The sequence below is a fragment of the Bactrocera neohumeralis genome, chromosome 6 (assembly GCF_024586455.1).
Source record: "Bactrocera neohumeralis isolate Rockhampton chromosome 6, APGP_CSIRO_Bneo_wtdbg2-racon-allhic-juicebox.fasta_v2, whole genome shotgun sequence".
Classification (NCBI taxonomy): Eukaryota; Metazoa; Arthropoda; class Insecta; order Diptera; family Tephritidae; genus Bactrocera; species Bactrocera neohumeralis.
In genome coordinates this window covers 26,682,805-26,705,888 of record NC_065923.1, presented here as the reverse complement: position 1 = coordinate 26,705,888, position 23,084 = coordinate 26,682,805, and the positions used below count along the sequence as shown (strand labels likewise).

Here is a 23,084-nt window from a genome sequence, read left to right as displayed (position 1 = left end):
AATAAATAATTTCATTTAATAGTTTTGTTCATTTATGGCACATACAGTCCAGATATCATTATAATAACAAAAATATTTAAGCATGTGCTATTTTCTTCTCCAATATATTCGCCATAGTTCTTCTCTGCCCATATACCGACGAGGGAGTTGTGGGTGGGAAGAAGCCTTTGGAGGAGAGGGGCAGTGAGGATTTTACGGATGGGTCAAAGCTTGGTGTGGAAGGTTGCTGGAAGGTTTTACTGTCACGAGCTCTCTATCAACTGCAGCTTTAGACTTCCTGACCATTTTAGTGTCTTCCAAGTCGAGGTTGCAGCCATTAAGGTAGCAGCAGATCAACTGCTCCACTGCTCCGATTTCAGCCTCGTTCAGAGAAATGACAATCAATCGCAAGAGATCTTGTGATCTCTTTGTCCTCAGTAAGGCTAGTGTTCCGCTGGTTGTGGGACTTTTAAAAGGCCATTGCCTTGGTGTCCATGCTGTAAGGTTGGAAATCTTACCAGACGTCATCTGCAGAAGCTGTTTGGAAGAAGATGAGATGGAAACAGCTCAACACTTTCTTCTTAACTCTCCCGCAGTTGAGAGGTCAACACTTAAACTTTAGGAGCGCACACCTTTGGACATCCCAGCGAAATGGCGGAAATATAAATTAAACGCTTGTGAAAATTTGTAATGACTACTAAGCGTTTTGCTAATTTATAGGTTCGAACACAGGAGTTCTTCTCTTCTATGGCTTCACAAAGAACTACATATAGCAGTCCACGTGCGATCGGTGATCACCCATTTAACCTTACCTAATCGAGTTAATCAAAATCTAAAAAGTTACGAATTTCTAACATAGTTTGAGATTAGGTATGGCAGTTAAATTTATTTATAATATAAAATGGAAGGTAATACTGTATCTGATGAGTATCCTAAGAAGAATTACTGACCTTCTGACCTTACGCTGCATACTTTCGGAGAGGTTGTAATATGTATGAAGTCAGTTTTTTAGGCTTAGGATACATTTCCTCATATAAAAAATTTCAAAATTTTAATTCTTACGAACCCTCACACACACACACTTTTCATATGTCCTTACAGAAACTTAATCAGTGTTAGTAACATAATATTAATATTATAAAAGCTTATGGTTTCTTCTTTTGTTGTGCTATTGCTAAATACACAATTGGTGAAATGCGAAACAGTTAATTTAAGGTAGAGCAGCATATCCCTTGAGTTTTGGATAGTATGACAAAGTTTTTCTTTTAATTTTATAGGTGTGTTGTAAAGAAGATGCAGAGCGCCAGAATGCCGGCGGCCGCGTTTAAGCCATCATTAGGGCTATTGTGTTCCCAAGTGGTAACCAATTTAGACTTATTCTGTTGCTCAATGGCTTTAGTAAAATATTAGATCTTTTTCAGTGTCTTTTAAGTTGGAACATTGGGTGTCTTGAAAGATATACCGCCTTAACCGGCTGAAGGCTGGACATTTCCAAAGGTAATGTTACAGCGTTTCATCATTCTCTTTTAAGTTAATATTATTATTTTAATTCTTATTGCTGACACTAAGAGATATATCAAACTGTATTTGCCATACATTGAGAACTGTGAAGCATCAATAAGCTTGATACTTGCTATACTCTAGCATTATCTATACATGAACAATATGTACATATGTACATATATCATAAATGACAGCGAATTAAGAGACAGCGGCTATGCTGGCTAGGTCATGTCGTCCGAATAGACGAAAATACTCCAGCTCTGAAAGTATTCGGTGCAGTAGCCGCCGGTTGAAGCAGAAGGGGAGGAAAGATCGAGAAGGACCTGGATTAATATATGGCTTTCAGAAATGATTTTCTTTCCAAAGTCTTTTTATATTGTATTTTCTAAAGAAAACCCATAAGCTTAAAATATTTCATTTATAACCTTAGTTGCTTAGTAGTTTTAGTGACAAATATAATATGAATTGATATACGTAAATATGTATATAAAGATGTATATAATACTTTTCATAAATTTCAAAAGTTCTTGGGTTTATAAGGCCGGCGCAGTAGTAGCTTTTACTATTTGAAATGAAGTTTTATTCTCTGGACTAATCGGAAAAATATATTCTAATGACAAAAAGGGGTTATTTACGCAATTACTAAAAGTTAAATATTTTTCACTTAAATTTTATTACTACATATGTAGTCCAAATTGTTAAAAAAAATGCTCTAGTATGGTTGATTTAATGGTTTAAGAAAAAAGTTCAATTTGTACAACTTAGTACTAGAAACTATACATTAAATGTTAATTACATTATATAATAATTATAATTTTTTTGTTGAATGTTAAATCATAAATAGGTAGTCGAAAGATTCAAGTGGTTTGTGGAGAGTTATATAGTGACTTCATTAACAGCAGCACTCTCCTACTCTCTTTTAATTTTAGCTCTATACCTATACCGAACAGTTTTCAGCACTGTGTCAATTTATTTTTTCTATTCTATAGTCTAATCTGAGATCAAAAGTGACTATTTGAGTTAGGAGATTTACTCTTCTATTTCGGTACTATAACTAGTCTCTTCTCAAAATAAAAATTGCTATTTTGGAATGGCCTTTTTCTCTGTTCTGTAATCTCATCTATCATTATTGAGAGTTATCATCATCTCATCTCATTGAGAGATAGAAAATCATTTCTGGTATTTTCTTTCCTTAATGATCTGGTGTTCTAAGATGAAAAATTAATATTTGAGATTTGGTAGACTTTTGCTTCTGTTCTGTGGTTTTTCCAAGTTAAGAAATGTCTATTTGAGAGTTAGAATATTATTTCTTTAATTCTGTAGTCTCCGCTGAAATGAAATATTACTTTTTTAAAGTTAAAAGATTAATTCAATTCCGTAGTTTCTTCTTAGGTTAGAGGTGACTATTTTCGATTTAGAAGATTACATCTTCAATTCTGTAGTCTCCTCTAGTATTAAAAATGACTACTTCGGAGTTAGAACATTATGTCTTTTGAATTAAAAAAAATACTGTTTGAAGTTTAGAAAATTATTTCTTGAATTCGGTATTATTCTTTTCTAAAAATGACGATTATTTAAAAAAATATTTCTTCTATTCTGAGTTTTCTTTGGAAATAAAAAAAGTGTTAAATTATGTATTCTACTGAGAGAATTTTTTAAAGAAGAAAACAGCTCAGTTCTCCCTGATATAACCGCAATAGAACTGAGAAAGAAGCTTGGTTCTCAGAAAATTATATCTAGATCTAACTATATCTCTATTAAACTAGATCTTCACTTTAGAAAATTAGAGAAATATTTTGTATATTATTTTATATACATAGGTCTATTTTTTTGGGACTGCTGACTTGAAAACAAATAGAAGCACTCGTTAAAGCTAAGGTTAGAACATAATCTAGCATCGAATAGTAATGTAAACTGCTCTCGAATGTGCTGAAAAGAAAATTAGCTTTGCGATTTTGGTTCTCTATAATCGCTTGTATATGATTCTCTCCATTTAAATATGTTTTTTTTTTAATTATTATGTATTACGTTTATGAAGTTTTACACTTTACAAATTTAAATTTAATTATGTATTACTTGTATATAATACATAATTAAGAACGCTTTCGACTACATAATTTATATAGCTAATGGTTCAAATCTTAACATTCCAGTATTAGTCACAATTAAGAAAATCATTAGAACGTTACTAATTTGTTTTTTTTTTGCAGAATATTTAGGTACTCATCAAAATTAGAACTAACTATGTAAACTCTATTTAATTCTATACAAAAAAGAGATGAATGTGTAAATGGTTTCTTTATATAGGAAGTATTTTGGTTGTGTAGAGATAACTACGTTCCGATATGTTCCGTTGCGCCAATTTTATGTTTTTTGTCATAATTTTAAGGTAAATGTTATTGTGATTGTATGTGAAAGATGATGTATGATTCCCCGCTTCAATACTTTTGTCTTTTTTACAATAGTTTAGGAAGTTTATTTATACACTTGGCTTTGTAGATATTTGAAATAAATATTAAAATATTTCGAATTTATATAGCAATAAAAACAACAATAAGCCTTTCCCTAACTTAAAATAATGATTTATAATAAGTTTGCCTTAAATTATGGATGAAGAGAAGTTCATTTGAAAGTCGAATGTTTGTAACGCACATCAACTCGAAACTCGAATTCCAGTTAGATTTAAAAAATAAGCTCTTTTATTTATCAATTGTGAATCTAATTTGGAAATTATGCAAAAATATATGCATCTATAGATATAATATTCGCTCTTATTAAATTTTTTGTTTCAATATAGACCAGTTGAGAATTACTGGCAAATACTCGTATAATGACCGGCCTCACAAATACAACTCTGTGTGATTATTGCCCTATCATGCTCAATTTAATGTCGTGTGTTATGTATGATGAATAACTGAAAATTCTATTTAGAATAATTCCTAAAACAACTACTCATAATTTACTAAATACGCTCTCTTCAAAGTCAATTGTTTTACTAAATTTACATTTATAATAAATACTAGTTTTGAACTGATTATTTGCTTGAAATTTACGCTAAAACTGTTAATAAAAATACATAAAGAATTAACTTACTAAGTACTTATATACTTATGTAATTCAAACACTAGTTGGTTCGTTTTCGGTTTCAATAAGTAATGGTACTCAGTTACCTACGTTCCGGAGCACAAATTTCTAAATTAGTTTTGTTTCTTTACTGCTAAAGGAATCATTGGAGAAAGTAAATACTTCAATTTTATATTTTGTATACAACTTTTTATAATAATAATAATGAAAGAGTAAGACTTGCTTCGGAAGATCAAATACGAAATTGAGATATTGAGAGAGAAAGAAAGAGTGTTAGATTAGCAGTAGTATCAGTTACAATATGTAGACACAAAATTTCGGAATTTTATACCAGAGGGTATAATGAAAATTATACACAAATTTTTTAGAAGCTTTGAGAATAATTGATAGAATATGAAAGCATTGTGATTTTGAGTAAATATGATATTGAGAGAATATGAAAGCTTTCTCAATCAATAAACAGTTACTTTTAGCTATATTTGTAACAATTTGTAACGATAACCAAATTAGTGGACTTTATTCAACAAGAAAGCTGAGAATTTAAAAACCGCCGTAGTCTAAGAATTTTCGAAATATTATTAAAACTTTGTAGCTTTGTATAAGTTTTATACACTATTAACTGATAAGCACACATAATACGAGTATATGATTTAAACAGAGATTATATAATAGATACGGGCTTTGAAAACTTTAACTTCGACATGTGATATGCTTTCCGTTATAAAATAATGAAAGCTTTTGTGAAAGCTAATAATATATTTATAATGGCATTAATAAAATCAACTGTTTTTCTTTAAAGCATATTATTACGTTCGCGAAAATTCAGAAAGCGTTCTGTGAAAGCTTTCAATTTATTTCTTTTAGAATTAATAAAAATGAAGATTTAACGCTTAAAATATAATATTTCGTTCAAAGGAAATGAAAGCTTTGAGGAAAGCTTATCATATACATGAAAAAGAAAACTTTTGTGAAAGCTTCTAATTTACTACTTAAAATCATTATAAATGGCAGTTTACTCTTTAAAGTATATTATTCAATAGAAAGTAAATGTCAGTTTTTGTGAAAGCTTTCACTTTAGTTATTACGAAATTATTAAATATATTCCGTTCAAAGGTATTGAAAATTTTGGTGAAAGCTAAAAATGGATTTGTAATGGAATTAATAAAATCAACTGTTTTTTTAAGAATATTATTCCGTACTAATGTAAGAAAGCTTTGTGAATGCTTTCAAATTATTTCTTATAGAATAATTTAAAAAATTACAATCAATCGCTTGAAATATATTTCGTTCAAGGAATTGAAAAGAAAATGAAAGCTTTGGTGAAATCTTATTGCGAACATGACAAAGAAAGCTTTTGTGAAAGCTTAAAATTTATTTGTAATGAAAGCTTATTATTTGAAATACATTATTTTGTACAAAGCTAATAAAAGTTTTTGTAAAAGCTCATCATGTATTTGTGATGAAATCATTAAATAAATTATTATTAGTTGTATTAATTATAACCTGTCTATTTACTATGATTTTATGTTTTTATCGCGCATTATAAACATTTCAAAAAATTCTGCCTCTCTCTGCTTCTCTCTGTCACTCTACTATGATATTGAACCTTCCAAAGCTTACTCAAACTACAGCTACATACATTCATAAGTTCGAATACTTGTATAATTGCCATATCAATGATATGCTATTTAAGTACGAGTATATAGGTATATATAAAATTTACGCTAATCAACAGTTATAACCGAAAAAATGAGAACTATTTATACAAAAAAGTAAAATAAATGAAAATAGAGTAACATACATACAAGTATAATATACATGTACCAATAATGTCTATTTGAAAATTTCACTAATGATTCAACTACATTTGTTTCAAGTATGTTTTTGGTTTCTATAGCTAATATTTAAGGTTATGGGATTTTGGGAGCACTACAAATATGAACTAAGAATTAAGAAAGAAAGTAATTAAAAATAGTCGAAGATATTAAAAACAAAAGTTGAATTGAAACTCATTTTATAATTTGAAATGGAAGTATATGGCAGCACTATCTAATGTATTTGTATTTGCTACAAACATGTACGAATTTAGCATAAGTTACCTCGCTTGAGCACGTCAATATGCGTGAAGAGCTATGCTTTGTAGAATTTCTTCGTAAAAAATTAAAGTTTTACATTGAAAGTGATTAAAAATGTTCGCAGACTTCCAAGAATTCATACCTTTACAGTACCTTTAATGTAGTGCATTTATTTTCGGACAGCTGGCTATTAGTGTCCTGGCTTGTTTTCTGAATTCAATATAATTTCACCGTTTTCTTTCCAACGAATTAGGGAACAATGCAGGTGGACATGCTTCGTTTCATATAAAATTTGCTGGAAATGTAATTATAATGCCGTCTAGCAACTACCATGGCAATTGGCTAAGTTACTAACGTATGCACATCGATGCATTGCAACAATGTGGAGAAGACCTTACACACACACACATAAACACATTTGCAGGAGGGAGTGCTGCAATGCAACAGCGAATAAAGCCATTTTCCTTTTATGATCCATCTTGTGGGCGCATAAAAACGCTATTAAAATTAAAGACGCTGAAGCGAGCATAACGCCAAGGAACGCCGCGACAATCAATGCGAGCGCCAATTTTTGGGGTGGCAGTTCTTTGAACTCATTACTCATTACTCGTAATGCGCGTACGAGTGTGTGCGCTGTTGTTGCTTGAAGAAAGCTCACAGGCGACCAACAGGATGTGGTGCTCGCTTTTGTTCATATTTTTATATGTGTGGGTATATATGTGTATGAGTATTTCCCGAAGCAATTAAGTGGCTTTGTGTGAAACGCTCCGCGATACAATGTAGTCAATCTATAAATGTGTTTGCTGGCTTATTTGTTGTTGGCACTGAAGGCGATAATTAGAGCAATGAACGGAATAGTCCTTATATGGACGTTAATATAACGTCGGACTTATGTTTGTGGGGAGTGGCGGACATAAGTTGAATGCATTTGGGGTTTTTATGGAGCATTTAATTAGTTATACAAAGAATTTGAAACTTTTGGAAGGCAGTAATACCTTTTAAGCATTAAATCATAAAATTATATGAATAATTATTGTTGTTTTTATGATTTAAAATTTTTTTTTTAAATAGCATACTGCTGAAATAATATTTTTTGTCGCGATATGAGTGCCTTGTTGAGGTAAAAAAGTCTCCAAATAATAGTGGAGAGTGGTCCAGATTCACTGGTTCGTTCAGGTGACGTAGACCCGAATGTCGTGGGAACCGTTATACATACATATGTAAGTGCCTTACTGGTCCTTACTATATTACAAAATGGATTAATTATGCTGTATTCTACATTTTGTGGAATAGAAAAATTTGATAGTTTCAAAAATTTTGATATTGGTCCAAAGTGGACTAGTTGCACAGTAGTCTAAGTTTTGTTGAAAATGTATGTTTTCAGTCAATTTTAAATTTGTTGATGCTTATTTAATGGAGAACAAACGCTCTTCTAGGAACTGGTCCAAAATGTACTAATTTTGTAGTAGTTTAAATAAATTATTACTGACTTTGACTTTAGCTGAGAACAATTAAAAGTGGAAAATCAGCTTCACAGCAGCAAATTTAGGTTCGAACGTCTAGAACTCATATGTGTTAGTTATCTTAAACGATAAGGCACTGCGGGATTACTTGAATCATATAATTCAAAGTACTAAAAACACTTCACAGAACAGATGAAAATAATTAAAAAAATACCCAAAAATTAGATTTATAAATTAACAACTTTTCCAAAAAAAATAAGACTTATTGCTGTTTTTTATCATTTAAAATATCGTGAGAATATCGAACCAAAAAAAAATATATCAATAACAAAACCAAAAGAAGGAAATATAAGTTTATGTAAAATAGAAAAAAAAATATAAAGACCAACTATATAGAAGTGGGGGTGGGGGGTGAGTATTACTTGCATGCAAACAAACGTACAATGGCCGGCCTATGAAGCACCCAGATACCCACTTTGGCCATCTGAGCTTGAACGCCCTTAGCTTGTAGACCCTTGACGGCACCCTCGGCATATGCTGGCAACTCGAAGTCGACAAAGCCATAACCTGAAACGAAAGAATATTTTGTTTTTGTTTTCGGCACGTGAGATAAGCGTGTTTATTTTTGCATAATGTTTATTGCGATTCAAACAAAGAAAGTTCCCGTTTCGAAAAAGTGTGCATTTTATGTTTAATGAGTATAAAATTTATTTTCAAACAGTTATGAGTGGGTAGAAAGCATTTATGTGGAATCGAACCAAAAGTAAAAAAAAAAAAATGTGGAAAAATTTTAGGTTTTTTATTTTGAAACAAAGGAAAACAAAAACAAAATTTTCATTGAGATAAAAGAAAAACAAAAAAACACAAGAGATTAGCATTGTTTATTATAATTCGATAGTGGTACTATAAATTTGAGTGATCTGGTTGAAAATCGAATAAATAAGCCTATAACAAAATACGAAATTCGAAACAGTTACATATATATGGAGCATGCTGTTTATTCGAAGATATTATGCATTATTTGTAAATTTCATTATTATTTATATAATAATTATATAAAAAATGAATTTTTTATCTAAAAAAACAACAATTTTATATTTATATGTAGATCTCCAAACTTTATGTATCCTTTCCATAAAAATTAATATTTTTTCATCAGCCATTTAATTACAAGTCTTTACAAATATTTTTTCTTTATTATTCAAATTTTATTTATTTAAATTAATTTTAACAAATATTTTTTTCTAATATATTTTTCTTTTTAGTTAATTAATTTAATTTTGTAGAATATTTTTTGTAATAATTTTTTTATTAACATTTATTTGCATACATTGCACTATTTAAATAAAATTTAATACTATTTTGAACTGTCACTAATTAACTTAATTAATTTTCGATTTGTATTTCGTTTTAGAGCTTAACAAATTTTCGGATTCTTACAACAAAAACACACATAAATAATAAAGATGAGAAATGGTGAAGAAAAAAAATACCTTTACATTTGTTTGTTGTTTTATCTAAAATAGCCTTGGTTGAAATAATCGTTCCATATCTGAAATGAAAATATTACATTTAATTTTTAGTGAAAATAATTCTAAAATTTATAATTTTTTATGCACATTATAATAGAAAATTTTTGACTAGGAGCTATTAGTAATTACATTATGTTTTATGGGTTAGTCGTGGATTTTCTAAACAACTGATTCTTTTTGGCTTTAGTTAGCAAGTTTGGGATTGTAAATCTAGTTTTATTTTTTTTTTTATAGAACCAACATTATTTGTTGAGGTCCTCTTAAAAATGGTGATTTCGAAGATTAGCTCAGCCGCTACCCTCTCAGAGACTCTCAAAAACATGGCTACTAATTTATCACGAACTCAAATACTTGTGATTTGAGTGCCGCAAAGCATTTAGTGGAGGTCGTGAAATCATCAAAATCCTACCACATGCGGACCATAGATCCACCACTGATAATGACGATAGCATCGAAAAATGAAACAGTGCGTGGAAATCTTCCCATTGACATCAGAGTAATAGATGAGAACCTCAAGATTTCTTGTTACTTGGCTCAAATCATTTTGATTAATGTTTAGGCTATGAAGCGTTCCAATGCTAAATGTACTTGTACTAAAATACCTGAATTCCATATATTTATTAAAGACATCATGAAAATGTAGTTTTTTGCCAATACGGGTATAATTTGATCGGATGGTATTGAAACTTTCCGGTCTATAATATCGAAATTTAACTAATATCTGACTTTGTGCAAGAATATAAGAAGGGAAGAATGCAGCATAACACGTATTACTGCTTCACAGGGTTGCATGTGGATTTTTAGAGCAATTTATTGCCAATGGAAATTGTTATTGGAAATTAGGGGTTTAAATGCTCAAATTTCCAGCAAAATATCAAACCATATAAAATTCAACTGCCAACTTAAATTTTCTTAATTAGTAATCTAACTTTTATGCGAATAAAAATAAAAAAAAAATCCACTTAAATTGATCATTGGATACTTACTGTGCACACATAGATACTAAATCCTTATCGGTTGTGCCTTGTTGCAATCCTCTAATATACAAATTTGTTTTTGACAATTGTTCACCTTGTTGCTGTGTACCGTTACTAGGACCCATTGTTGTATTTGTATTGGTATTACTCAGACTAGTACTTAAAGTTCCGCTCTGTGAGCCGGTGTTTGATGAGCTGCTCGAGTTCGTATTACTTGGCGATGCTGCAGTTGGTACACGCTGACCGTACTGAAAAAAAGGAAAAGTGTGGAAGAATAAGTAAAAGCAATTAAATTGGTATAAAATGTAGTAAGTTATAAAAAATTTAAGAAATTTGTAAAAATTATTAGACAATGTTTGTGGTAGAAAATAAATACAATTTTTGAATATCATTTGTGCGAGTTGAAATTTTACACAAATCGTATATTCATAATAATTTTTTTTCATTGAGTTATGAAATTCATAAGAAATAAAAAATGTTCCCAAAAATAATCAAACTTCAACCGTTAATATCTTTTAAACGGTTGGGTTTACAAAAAAATCATAATAGACCTTTTTTGTAGAGCATTCAATTTCCTACAAAATCCAAGGAACAAGATATTTTTTCAAGTAGTTGGAAGCGAGATATAAATTTCTCAATCTGATAATAAGAAAAAATAGAAAACTGTGTGTAGGAGGACCTTCCCGTTACAATTAAAAACTCATGTTTGGAGAGGCTTTCTTAGAAGTGTCTAAGAAACTATTTTTCCAAGTATGAAATGAAAGAAAAAAATTTTTTTTTTGAATCACACTAATGTACATACTTCCGCGAAATAAATAAAATAATGAAACTGAAATTCTAAAAATATATATATTATAAAATGAAATTACTCAAATTAGTTTTCAGTACCAGATAATTACTTCCGAACTGCTATTATAATATATCACGATCTCACTTAAATGATGTACAGTGCACAAATTTTGCTTGTGAACTTTGTGAATGAAATTTTTATTAATTACCTTGTTTGTATTTATTTATTTTTTGAGATAAAACTAATGAAGGTGTTTTCTTCAATTTTCATTACACTCACATTTAATTGACTTCCGCTGCTTATGTAATAACGTGCGAGAAAACAGCTCACTATGAGAAAAATACGGAGTAACAATAGAATTACGTAGCTCATTTTGTGAGATACCTGATTAATAACTGAACACAAATTGGGTATTTAATTATAGACTTAGCTATTGTACAATATTTACTCTGATTTGCCGATTGAAGTATACTTGTGGCGCTCTCTCTTTAATAATTTCCCACGCACTAACTCGCAAGTCTAATTGCGATGAGTTGAGGTTTTGAAACTTTGAAAAGTACACATATTATGAATGAATATTCAGTTTCCCGAAAAAATTACAAACGAATAGATATAGGCTCATATAAAAAATGTACTGTATGATCAACGGCAGCAAATCCTCGAAAGATTACTTGTACTTTATCTAATATAAAACTTGCGACTAAATATAAAAACTTATCTACGAATATGTAGAAATTATTATATTATTGAGTACCGTAAAATAAGATTACATTCATGCCATAATGATAGTTTAAACACTTCATCATGTTGGAATACCTGCCTGCTTCACAAAAGAACTTGATTATGATCAATTAGTTTGTATGGCAGCTATATGCTATATACATACATACGTCTGACACGAACAATTTTTTCGAGGATTATACTGCTCTCTTGAATAATAATCTATTCCAAATTTTGTCATGATATCTTGTTAAATAAAAAAGTTCTCCAAACAAGAACGCTATATGGGTCTGTCAGTTTGAATGGCAACTAAAAGGGTTTTCAATAGGGACGCTAGAAAAGTAGGCCGATAGGTACATCAATTGAGGAAGACCTAAATCAGTCGCTCACACGTCGTTCTCAAGTGTTGAACACCTCTGTGACGTGATTATGGCGAATTTTGCGAAAAGATCTTGGCCAACATTATTACAAGATCAAATCGACGCAAGAACTGAAGTGGCTTGACCTCCAGAATCGTCGTATGATCGTGAATTGGGCTGAGCAACAAGTTGAAAATGATCCGAATTTTCATCAAAAAATCATCTTCAGCGATGAGGCTCATTTCTGGCTGAATGGCTTCGTCCGTGAGTCACCATTGCATTTCGAAAAAACTACGGTTTGGATTGGCCGGCGGCATAATTGGGCTGTACTTCTGCCGTGATGATCAAGATCGCCACGTTACTGTGAATGGGAATCACTATCGCTCAATGATAATATGATAATATTTTTGGCCCAAATTGGATGATATTGACTTGGACAATATGTGGTTCCAACAGGATGGCGCCACAAGCCACACAGCTAATGTCACAATCGATTTATTAAAAACTAAATTTGGTGAACGTGTTGTCTCACGAAATAGCCCAGTTAATAGGTCGCCTCGGTCGTGCGATTTGACGACGTTAGACTATTTTCTGTGGAGCTAGGTCAATTCTGCGGTCTATGCCAACAGGCCAGGGAGGATTGATGAACTTTGTATGAATATAGAACGTGAATGTGCAGCAGTATCGGCCGATTTATGCTTGAAAACCGTCGGAAATTGGGTTCAGCGTCTGGACTTCTGCTAGCGTGCCCGTGGTGACCATGCAAAAGAAATCGAGTTCCATACATAGTGGCATCGAATGTTCTTTCGCAGGAATAAAAAATTTGATCTTTTATTTGGTTCCAGAATTTTTAGAGTAGTCCAAAAAATACTTTATCGTGATGCCACAGTGGTCCAACTCGTGTCTATATACTAACCTATTTCTACAACTAAAAACAGTTTTGAAACTGATTTCCAAAATACAACAAGGAGCAGTGATTTCAAACTAGTAAGAAAATAAATATCAATAGCCACTCTATGAAGTACTCCCAACAACACGCAGAGCTGGATTATATAGTCGGACTTTAGAGCACCACAAGGTCAATTAGTTTTGGATTATGTTGTGCTCCAAGTACTTTTTAATTCGCTTTACATTTTTGCATGCTGGGTATAGTTCAACATAAATACATTCTATGTGAGCACGTAAACATTTCAGCTTTCTTCAAGACATTTTTGCACTTGTCATTGCTTAGAATGTTTTTGTTGCGCAAAGTTGATGCGCGTGTGCTATTTTATTCGCACACACTACATATAAGCAAATCCAGTATGATATCTGCTATACTATCAATATATATGTATACATGTGTGTGTGCGCAAACACGTACATTTGTATGGGTGTTTGCGTGCTTGTTTGCTGGCGTCACATAAAACTAAGTCAGTCGCCATCAGTGATATAATTTCATTATCAGAGAAGTTCATTGGCATGAAGAATGCGAACAACATGGAATGCGATCAAATGAATGAACAATAACAACAATAACAATGAATTGATAATTTTCTCTATATAAAAAAATGTATATGTTGTTTTTTTCAGATAGCTGCCTGTAAGGAAATTCTATTGTTCAGAAGCATGTAGCTATGAAATTTTTATATAGTCCACAGTTATTTTCTATATTTACCGCAATTTTTTTGTAAGATATAAATTATTATTAACATAAGTTAATTTTGAGAATTTATTTTTCTCTTAACCAAAATTTACTAATTATTTATTATACAAATATAAAGCCTTTCTTCAGCAAATCTCCCTTTATGTACTTTGGGTTTACACTATCGAGCAATAATTTTGAAAATTTACATTAAGTTCAGTTATGTAAAAAGTATTTTATATTCTTTTGTGGTATTGCCAAACGAAAACTTCAAATAAAATATTATAAAACACGCTTCAACTTGCGTCCTTGCCGTCAAAACCTCAACTTCAGTAAAAGCCTTAGTAACTTTAAGACCCGTAGCTAAATAGTGTCTGGTTGCTTATGGCAGTGTTGCCACATTCTTATAAGCAATAAAAATCGAAATTATAAACTTAGCTTTATTTAAAATTATTAATAAAATTTTGTATTTCTAACCAGATTTCGTGTGTGGAATCACTGTGAATATTGGAAAAGGCCTTCGGTGATTCAGTTTTATCAAAATCACAAGCCTACGAGTGGTACAAAGACGGTCGAGAGATCGTTGAAGACATGCCTCGTTCTGGACGACCTTCTACCTCTTCAATTGATGAAAATATTAAACAAATTAGGGATATGGTGTTTGAAAATCATCGGGCAATAGTCAGAGAGATGACAAGAGGACTCTACAGCTCTAGCGAGTCCGTTTGACAGGGTTCTTTGAACATGCTTGATCATGCGAATTCCGATCCTAAATTCATGGATTGCTGATGGGACAAAAGTTTGTGAGTTTCACATTGCAAACAAGTCAAAAATAATCGGAATAAAGGAAAAAAAACGAGCCGAACCCCGAAAAACCACGCCAAAACCGCTCAAAAATCAAGATAAAGTTCATTGTTTTTTTGATATTCCTGTTTTGGTGCATCTTGAATTTGTTCCGCAGGGGCAGGCGGTCAATAGTGATTACTATTTGGCTGAATTGAGACGTTTGTGTAAGAACATCCGTCGATAATGGTAAGGAAGAACAATTATGGATTTTACACGATGATAATACATCATCGCATTAAGCCACGATTGTGACTGAATTTAAGGCCAAAAACGCAATAAATACCATCGATCAACCACCATGGAAAAGATCGGTTAAAGTCTCAACCAATTGGAAACGGAAATATTTGCTGAGGGTGAAGAGAAACTTACCTTGGAATAGAAGTGTCTTTCGACTATAAAAGTGTTAGAAGACTATAGGATACAGTTACCATAAAAACTGATCTGTTAAAACCTATTTTTATGGCAAGATATTTTCACGAAATTTGGCGTGAATTATTATCTAAGGCAACGCTATAATCTGCGAACATATTGTTCAGCTGAATGCTGCTCGAAATTGAGGGAGTAATTTCTGTGTTTTGAGCGGAAAGAAACAAGATAAGGTGTATAAAATGTGAAGAGAAAGCGATGGTAGGCTGTTTGAGAGATCCGCGATATATATATATATATGTATATATAGTATACAGGTTACTAATTTAATAACGAAAATCTACCATAGCTATATTTACTTGTATATGTCATGCGGATAGAAAGAACTCATCAACCATTATCGCTTCAATTACGGAAAACCACGTCTGCATACGAAAGTCCAAGTGAAGAAAGTGTTTAACGTTGGTCTCAGCTTACGAAACGGAAAAGCTGCTGCCATGAAGCCATGGACTTAACTAATATTGTCGAGGCGAAAGTATAATTTAAGACCAAAGTAAAATAAAGGCAACATACCATAGATCCAACTTGTAGTTAGCTAAGCGCAGATGTATCCAAGTGCCCTCATACAGCACTTTGCTATATATTTCAATTTACTAAAGGATGTATACATATGTGAGTTCCTGCCTACGTGGTACCATAGTACATAGAACCAAATTCATAGGCGCGTATAAATTTTTGCATTCATTATTCGATGTTGCGACGAACGAGTGGGCACTTGTCCCATTATTGGCATGTAAAGTTAGTGTGGCATGCAGCAACTTGCGCGCAAGGACATACATATGACGGTGTGAAAAGTGGTAAGTAAGCACACTTAGTAGCGTGAATATTTCTATAGGCTACAGTGCCCAAAAGAAAGGCGCACACATATGTATATGTATAAATGCATGTACATTTGTATGCAGGAAGTAGCAAGCGCGGCAACGAAAACGCTACAGCCGACAATTCGCAACTTTATCACCAACACGTACGAAATAAATTTAATTTACAAACACACATAAACATACTCGGTACAACTGCGTATGCGAGGTTTAAGGGGTGGCACATAGAAAGGACATTTCGACTGTCAGCGCGCATGTACGCATGCGTGTGTTTGTTGGCGCATTATTTATTATTATTCAGCAGCCTGACTACTATTTGGTGCATCACACTTGTCGCACGCTGTTGGCTCTATTTAATGCTGGCAATTTTGTTTTTGTGCCACACAACCACCACCCACACTAAAACTTTTATGGAAGTACACACTCACGCACACATATATCTACTTACACTTACATGGGGAGTCATTGTGTGTGTGGGCATGTTTTGAATTTTTGCCTAGCGGCCATTGTTGTCGCTCTGCTGCTCTTATTTATGCATTTTATTATGAGTTCACACATTCAAGAGCATGTTCATGTGCATATGTGTGTGTGTGTGTTTGTGACGCTCTTGTCTCGCGTAGGCATAACTTTGCGCGCCGCTGTGGCGTAGTTAATGTAAATGAATAATAATCCATTTAAAAGCATCAAATTGACATATCGTTGTGATTCTGTCGCCTGTGCCGCCTGTTCCGCCTGGCGAAAATGGCGCAAATAATGAGCGCCACGAAGAGCGCGTAAACGTTTGCTCATGTACACCGCATTCCTTATGAAATTATGAAAGTATTAGCACTTTGCCCGCGAGCGCTAGATGCATGTGTTTTTGTTTTTATTGTTGTTAAATTTATTAAATCTAAGTCGGCTTCCTTTGACTGCTTATGCTTTCGTATTTGTCGCATTATGGTTTGTATAATTTTTGCTCTTCGTGTAGACCAGCTTTACTAATCGCGCCAATCCCGACAAGAGGCAGATGTGAAAGCACTAAAACTGCTAATTAGACTAAACTCCCTTTCTGTATGTACTTTTCTGCAAAAAAATAATAAAATATTAAACAAAAAGAAAGCGAGTTTTTAAGTCTCATAGGCCTGTTCAATTTTTCCTTGTTCTCTTGTCAAAAACTTTACAGCTCAAAAATTTAGAGAGTCAAAACTGAGTATAAAAATTATTTTTTCATTGATTTTAAAAACTTTAAGCTCTGAAAATTACATAGGGATGTTTATAGAAAGCTATTCGATCTCAAGTGCTTGGTTGGTTAATTGAAAAAATAGGTAGAAAGCGGCCGCAGCTATCAGTTGGTTCATCGTGCTTCCAAGTGATGCTCAAACAAGCATAATTTAATAACTCGGTTTGTTTGTTTAATATTTTTCCACCCAATACCCAGTTTTATTAAATAGGAATATCGAGAGCATTGGAATATATTCTGTATCAACTCTCTGAAAAGCTGGACATTCTCAGAATTACTGTTCAGGCATCTCATCATTTTCCGTGTGCTATAAATATTATCGATTTCATTTGGTTGATTAATAGAATTTTTAGAAGATGAGAAGGCTAAGTAACCTGTCAAGATCCTCGTTAAATGACACACTTAATATGAAATTATTCAAAAACAAATGATGTGATGAATATCACTATTTTTCCCACTATTTTTCCTGCATGTTCTGTATGTAGTTCTCCATATAATGTTCAATTTTAAAATGCTAAAAAAAAACCAAAAATATGGTAAAATTCAACTTTTTAAATGCCACCATTTTGTGCTACTCTAGAGAAAGAATATTTTTGGTTTAGCGATTTTAGCGTCATCGGAGATCGTGTTTAACTCGCAAATATTTTATTTTTATTTTGAAAAGTTTCACTGTGTACCATATTTTGAAAATATGTATGAAGGTGCACCCAAAATATTAATTCAATTGTTCCAGTATTTTTTTATTCTAAAAAATTTTTTTTTTTGTTTTATAGGCAGTTTTGTTTTCAACGGTCTTCTCTCATCTCACGTGAGCCAGAAACTTTTAATTTATTAAATCAGCGACCAAAATTCACATTTTCGGCTTCGGGATCTGTTAAAACATTTTGCAGCTTAAAAAAATCACCGGGGGCAATAATATTTCTTTTATATTAAGTATATCTATTTTGTATATTGTTTGAAAATTGTATCTACATTAATAATAATTGAATAATATTGAAAGGCTAATGAGGCGTAGCGGAATTCGCAGAAATCAAGAGCTTAGACTAAAAAGCGCTTTCCACGCGCAAAGAGATTTTGAGACATTAATAAGCCTTAAGGCTCTTTGTGTGTTTAAATACTTGTGTTTAAAATACTTAGAAATTCAGCGCTAATTAGTCGCAAAGTAAAAGTCAGTCGACGAAAGGAAGAAATGAATTTGAATTTAATCAATTGTACATATGTATATTAACTGGAAATACATAAAAAAATAAACATTGCAAGTAAGGATAACATTACATCTACATATACAACATCGATTGAATGGATGAGAAGAATATTAACAAATATCACAAGCTAAATCGGCTAGAAGGATACAAATGCAAAACGGGCGAGGTGAACTGCAAAAAATAGTAAGACCTTTTATCTAAATTTCGCGTGAAAACTCGTTAGTCGAAATATTTTTTTTCTATGTTGGTATGACTGTCAGAGACATCAGAATTTTGGAGAAGGCCTTCAGTGATAATTGTTTGTCGCGATCAAGTGTTTTTGATCGGTACAAATTTTTCAAAGAGGGACGAGAACACGTTGACGGCGAACCACGTCCAGGACGGCCATTAACATCAACTGATGATCAACACGTCAATAAAATAAAGGAATTGGTGCTTGACAATCGAGGATTAGTAGTCAGAGGTCTTACTAGCATCATTGGAATATCGAAAGAATCAGTGAAAACCATTTTAAAAGATCATTTGGGCCTAAAAAAAGGTGAAAGCAAGATTGGTTCCAAAATCATTAAATTTTTTTGAAAAACAGTGTGGTATTAACGTTTGTGAAACAATGCTTTCTGACCACTAAGATGTCATGGAACGTATTATTACTGGCGATAAAGCTTGGATTTATACTTACGACGCGGAAACAGACGATCAATCAGCCGATTATAGTGACAAAGGTGAGCCGAAGACGAAAATATCACGTCCAAGCTGCTCAAAAATGAAGGTTATGTTGACAGTTATCTTATATTATCGAGGTGTGGTGTACTCTGTATCCCTACCGACTGGTCAAACGGTCAACAAAGAATACTACTTAAGTGTTATGCGTTTTTTGTGCGAAGCTGTTCGTAAAAAGAGCGGAATTAAGGCCGACAACTCTTGATTGCCCCACGATAATGCACCCTCGCATACTGCATTGATTCTTCGTGAGTGTTTTGCCAAATCTTCAACCAAAATCGTGCCGCAACTTTCGTATTCGATTGATTTAGCTTCATGTGATTTCTGGCTATTCACTGAACTCAAACGGTCGCCCCGGGGAAATCATCTTATGTCAATTGAAGCCGCTAAACGTGAATCGCCACGCGCATTGAAGGCTATTCCGGAAATTGACTTGAACAAATGTTTTTAGGATTGGAAAAAAACGTTGGCACACATGTAATGGAGCTAAACGAGATTACTTTGATGGGGACGACATAGATTTTGAAGAATAAATTAAGAATTTTGAAATTATGAACAAAGTCTTAATATTTTTTGCTCTTAGCAGTATTCCGTCTCTAATATGCCTTTTGCTTTCAATTAAATTTAGTTTTTGCTTAAAAATTTGCCATTCGATTGTTTATAATAACGGGCGAATGAAGTCATAATAAACATTGGGTTGAAATATGTATATATGTAAGTATGTATGCAGCTCTGTAATTGGAACGGAAATAAAGTCTATAAAAGCAGAAATATTAGAAAAGAACGAGTACGCGGCTGTAAATTAAACAATTTGCGTGAAAATCATAAACACGGGCGAAAAATCGTACTGCCACCGTTGTTCTTATTGTTTTTGTGGATCACGCTATTTTATGGCTATCTGTGAAATTAACGCTTTAGCTTAGTATTTTATAGCAAGTTTTATAGCTACGTGTGGATGTAGGCTTAAAAAGTGGACAATGTGCTTCTTTTTTTGTAATATCTCATATTTGTTTTTTAAATACAAAGTTTGTTGTTGTTTTTAACATCACTAAAGTGGAGCAGCGAGAGCTAAAAAATTGGAAAATATTTAATTTGTGGAGGCATATATATCATGGCATATAAGTTTTGACCAAACGAGAGTTGGCTAATAAATTGTTTCGACTCACCATCCTATGGCGCCAATTTTGCAAAACAATCGGACTTGTGGTTTTGTTTGTAGATCAAAAAGATCAGCAAAAAAAAAATGAAAAAAATAGCAATATTGGTTGTCGACTCGATTTTTGTTTTTGGAGCATTTTGTTCGGTTTTCAAAAATTGTTTGGTTCAACGAGTTTCAACGTTTCTTGATCAACCATCTCTTGATCAGAAATATATGATAAAAGTCCAGGTTCTCCTCTTAGCAGACCGCCTATCAAATGTTTGCCAGTTAGTTGAGAAATCAGGCATTTTATAATCACATATGTTGTGCCTGAAATATTAGGAATGAGAAAGCTCTTAGTGAGATGGCTGCCACGTTGGTTCGCACCGGACAACAAGCATGAATGTAAGACCACTTCAAAGCAGTGATTGGCGCTTTTTTGCCACCGTCGACGAAACATATGTTCTCTAGTACAGTTACCAGAGACGAAGACGAATATTTGAAAGTTCAGAAGACTTTCTATCAGATAGAAAAGTGATGACTACTCTCTATTATGAAGCAAACTGCTCCATTTCACGAATAAATAAGTGATCTTCAACCAATACAAGGCTCTGTTCCTACCTCCACCGTTGCCATGGTCAAATTGGTTAAACTATACTACGAATTTTTGCTTCACCCATCACATTTTCTAGATTTGGATCGATTTTCCTTTTTTCAAATGTGAAAAATCACCAGACGAGTAAAAATATCGGTCGAGAGGGGAGAAGGTTTACTCACTTATAAATTTTCCTTCATCCTTCGAAAGTTCAAAATTTTTTTGCTACACCCTGTATTTTTCATTAAATTTACGAACTATCTGAATAAATAATACTTTTTAATGGCCATAAATATATTCTGTGAAATAAAGGAAGTAAACTCAAATTTCATACAATATTTGTACATGTGGCATGTACATATATACATACATATGTGCTTCCCTGAAGACATACTATTAAAGTTCAATATTAATGTTGTAAAAGGCAGATTTTTATTTTAATTTTGGAACAACACGCAGCCAACATTTATTTCATTAAACACGCACGTTCGTCTAACAATATGGTGTGATGAATGATGGTGGCTAGCATGTGGTTCGTTATGCCACCCACCTCTACAATATTGCTAAAAGGCCCACTCGTGTGCAATGTGGGTTAAGGGAAGTGATTTTCAAGGACTTGCGCTTTTATGTGTGTTTATCATAAAAGAAAGAAAAATGCTAAAATTGGTGAGTGTACAAAAGTGAAGAGCTCACGTGACCTACAAATAAAAACGTATACAAGCGTATTATGTATATATTTTTTATATTTTTTGAAGTATGTGCCTATTTGCTTATGAATTGATGAATGAATATGCGCGTGTAGCGATGTGTGGGTTTATATATATGGTATTTAGTATATATGTGGCTAATAACGGTTTTGATAGCGAGACTTTTGGTTATTTTTATATGACACCAAAAACCTTCAACTTTAAGCAAATAACCAAGCTGCTGTACTTATTTATATGAAAGTGTCTGTTTTCATTTTGATATTTAATATAATTATTAATAAATACGACCCAAGAACCATTAAGCAAATATATAAGAGCTTGACAAACAGTCAATAGGAGTAATGCTTGAAAATTTTACGAAAAGATGCGGCGACTAACATAAGGTTTCAAGACTGGCGCATTTTTATAGAACCAGAGCATACTAAAATTTTGGAGGGGACACTTCTCCAGCTAGCCGAATGGCAGTGAAAGCATGAAACCAGGAGATGGTGAACCCGATTCCCCAATCGATGACGATGAAACAGACTTTCCATTGCCCGACCATGAAGAAGTTCGATTAGTAATTACCCAACTGAAGTGTTCTTCAGACAAAGCGGCGGGTACCGACGGATTGCCTGCCGAGCTATTCAAGAACTGTTAAGGAACATGCATCAGCTTATTTATAGAGTATGGTCGGACGAAAGCATTTCCGACGATTGAAATTTAAGTGTGCTTTGCCCAATCCACAGAAAGGGAGACACCACAATCTGCGCCAACTACCGCGGGGTAAGCCTCCACCATCGCATATAAGGTGCTATCGAGCGTATTGTGTGAAATACTTAAGCCTACCGTCAACAAACTGATTGGACCTTATCAGTGTGGCTTTAGACCTGGAAAATCAACAACTGACCAGATATTCACCATGCGACCATATCTTAGAAAATACCCGTGAAAAGAGAATCGACACACACCACCTCTTCGTTGATTTCAAAGCTGCTTTGAACAGCACGAAAAGGATCTGCACTTATGCCTTATAAAAGCTCCGTCTGCATCGGGAAGGACCTTTCCGAGCCGTTCGATACCAAGCGTGGTTTTAGACAAGGATACTCCCAATTGTGTGATTTCTTCAATCTATTCCTGGAGAAAACAATACGAGCTGCAGATCTAAATAGAGAAGGTACAATACAACAACCGCGTCGTTGGTTTTGCTTTCTCCAGGTTGGACAAAGAAGCGAAGCAAATGGATCTGCTTGTGGACGATGGCAAGACGAAATATCTACTGTCATCCAGCAAAAAGTCATTGCATTTACACCTTGGTTCTCACG

General features: G+C 33.1%; 1 protein-coding gene across 8 annotated transcripts in view; it reads right to left on the bottom strand.

Annotated features, from left to right (window-relative positions):
* The window catches only part of LOC126762956 (protein alan shepard), a 632,879-nt gene that overhangs the window by 19,091 nt on the left and 590,704 nt on the right, over window positions 1-23,084 (bottom strand). For 5 of the 8 annotated variants that reach the window (XM_050480058.1, XM_050480059.1, XM_050480055.1 and 2 more), the window contains 3 exons: window positions 10,623-10,861; window positions 9,598-9,656; window positions 8,547-8,671 (listed from right to left, as the gene is read on the bottom strand). In XM_050480058.1, coding sequence (XP_050336015.1) covers window positions 8,547-8,671; window positions 9,598-9,656; window positions 10,623-10,861 — 423 coding nt within the window. The remainder of the gene's footprint in view (window positions 1-8,546; window positions 8,672-9,597; window positions 9,657-10,622; window positions 10,862-23,084) is intronic. The other 3 variants (XM_050480056.1, XM_050480061.1, XM_050480053.1) reach the window with 2 other exon arrangements.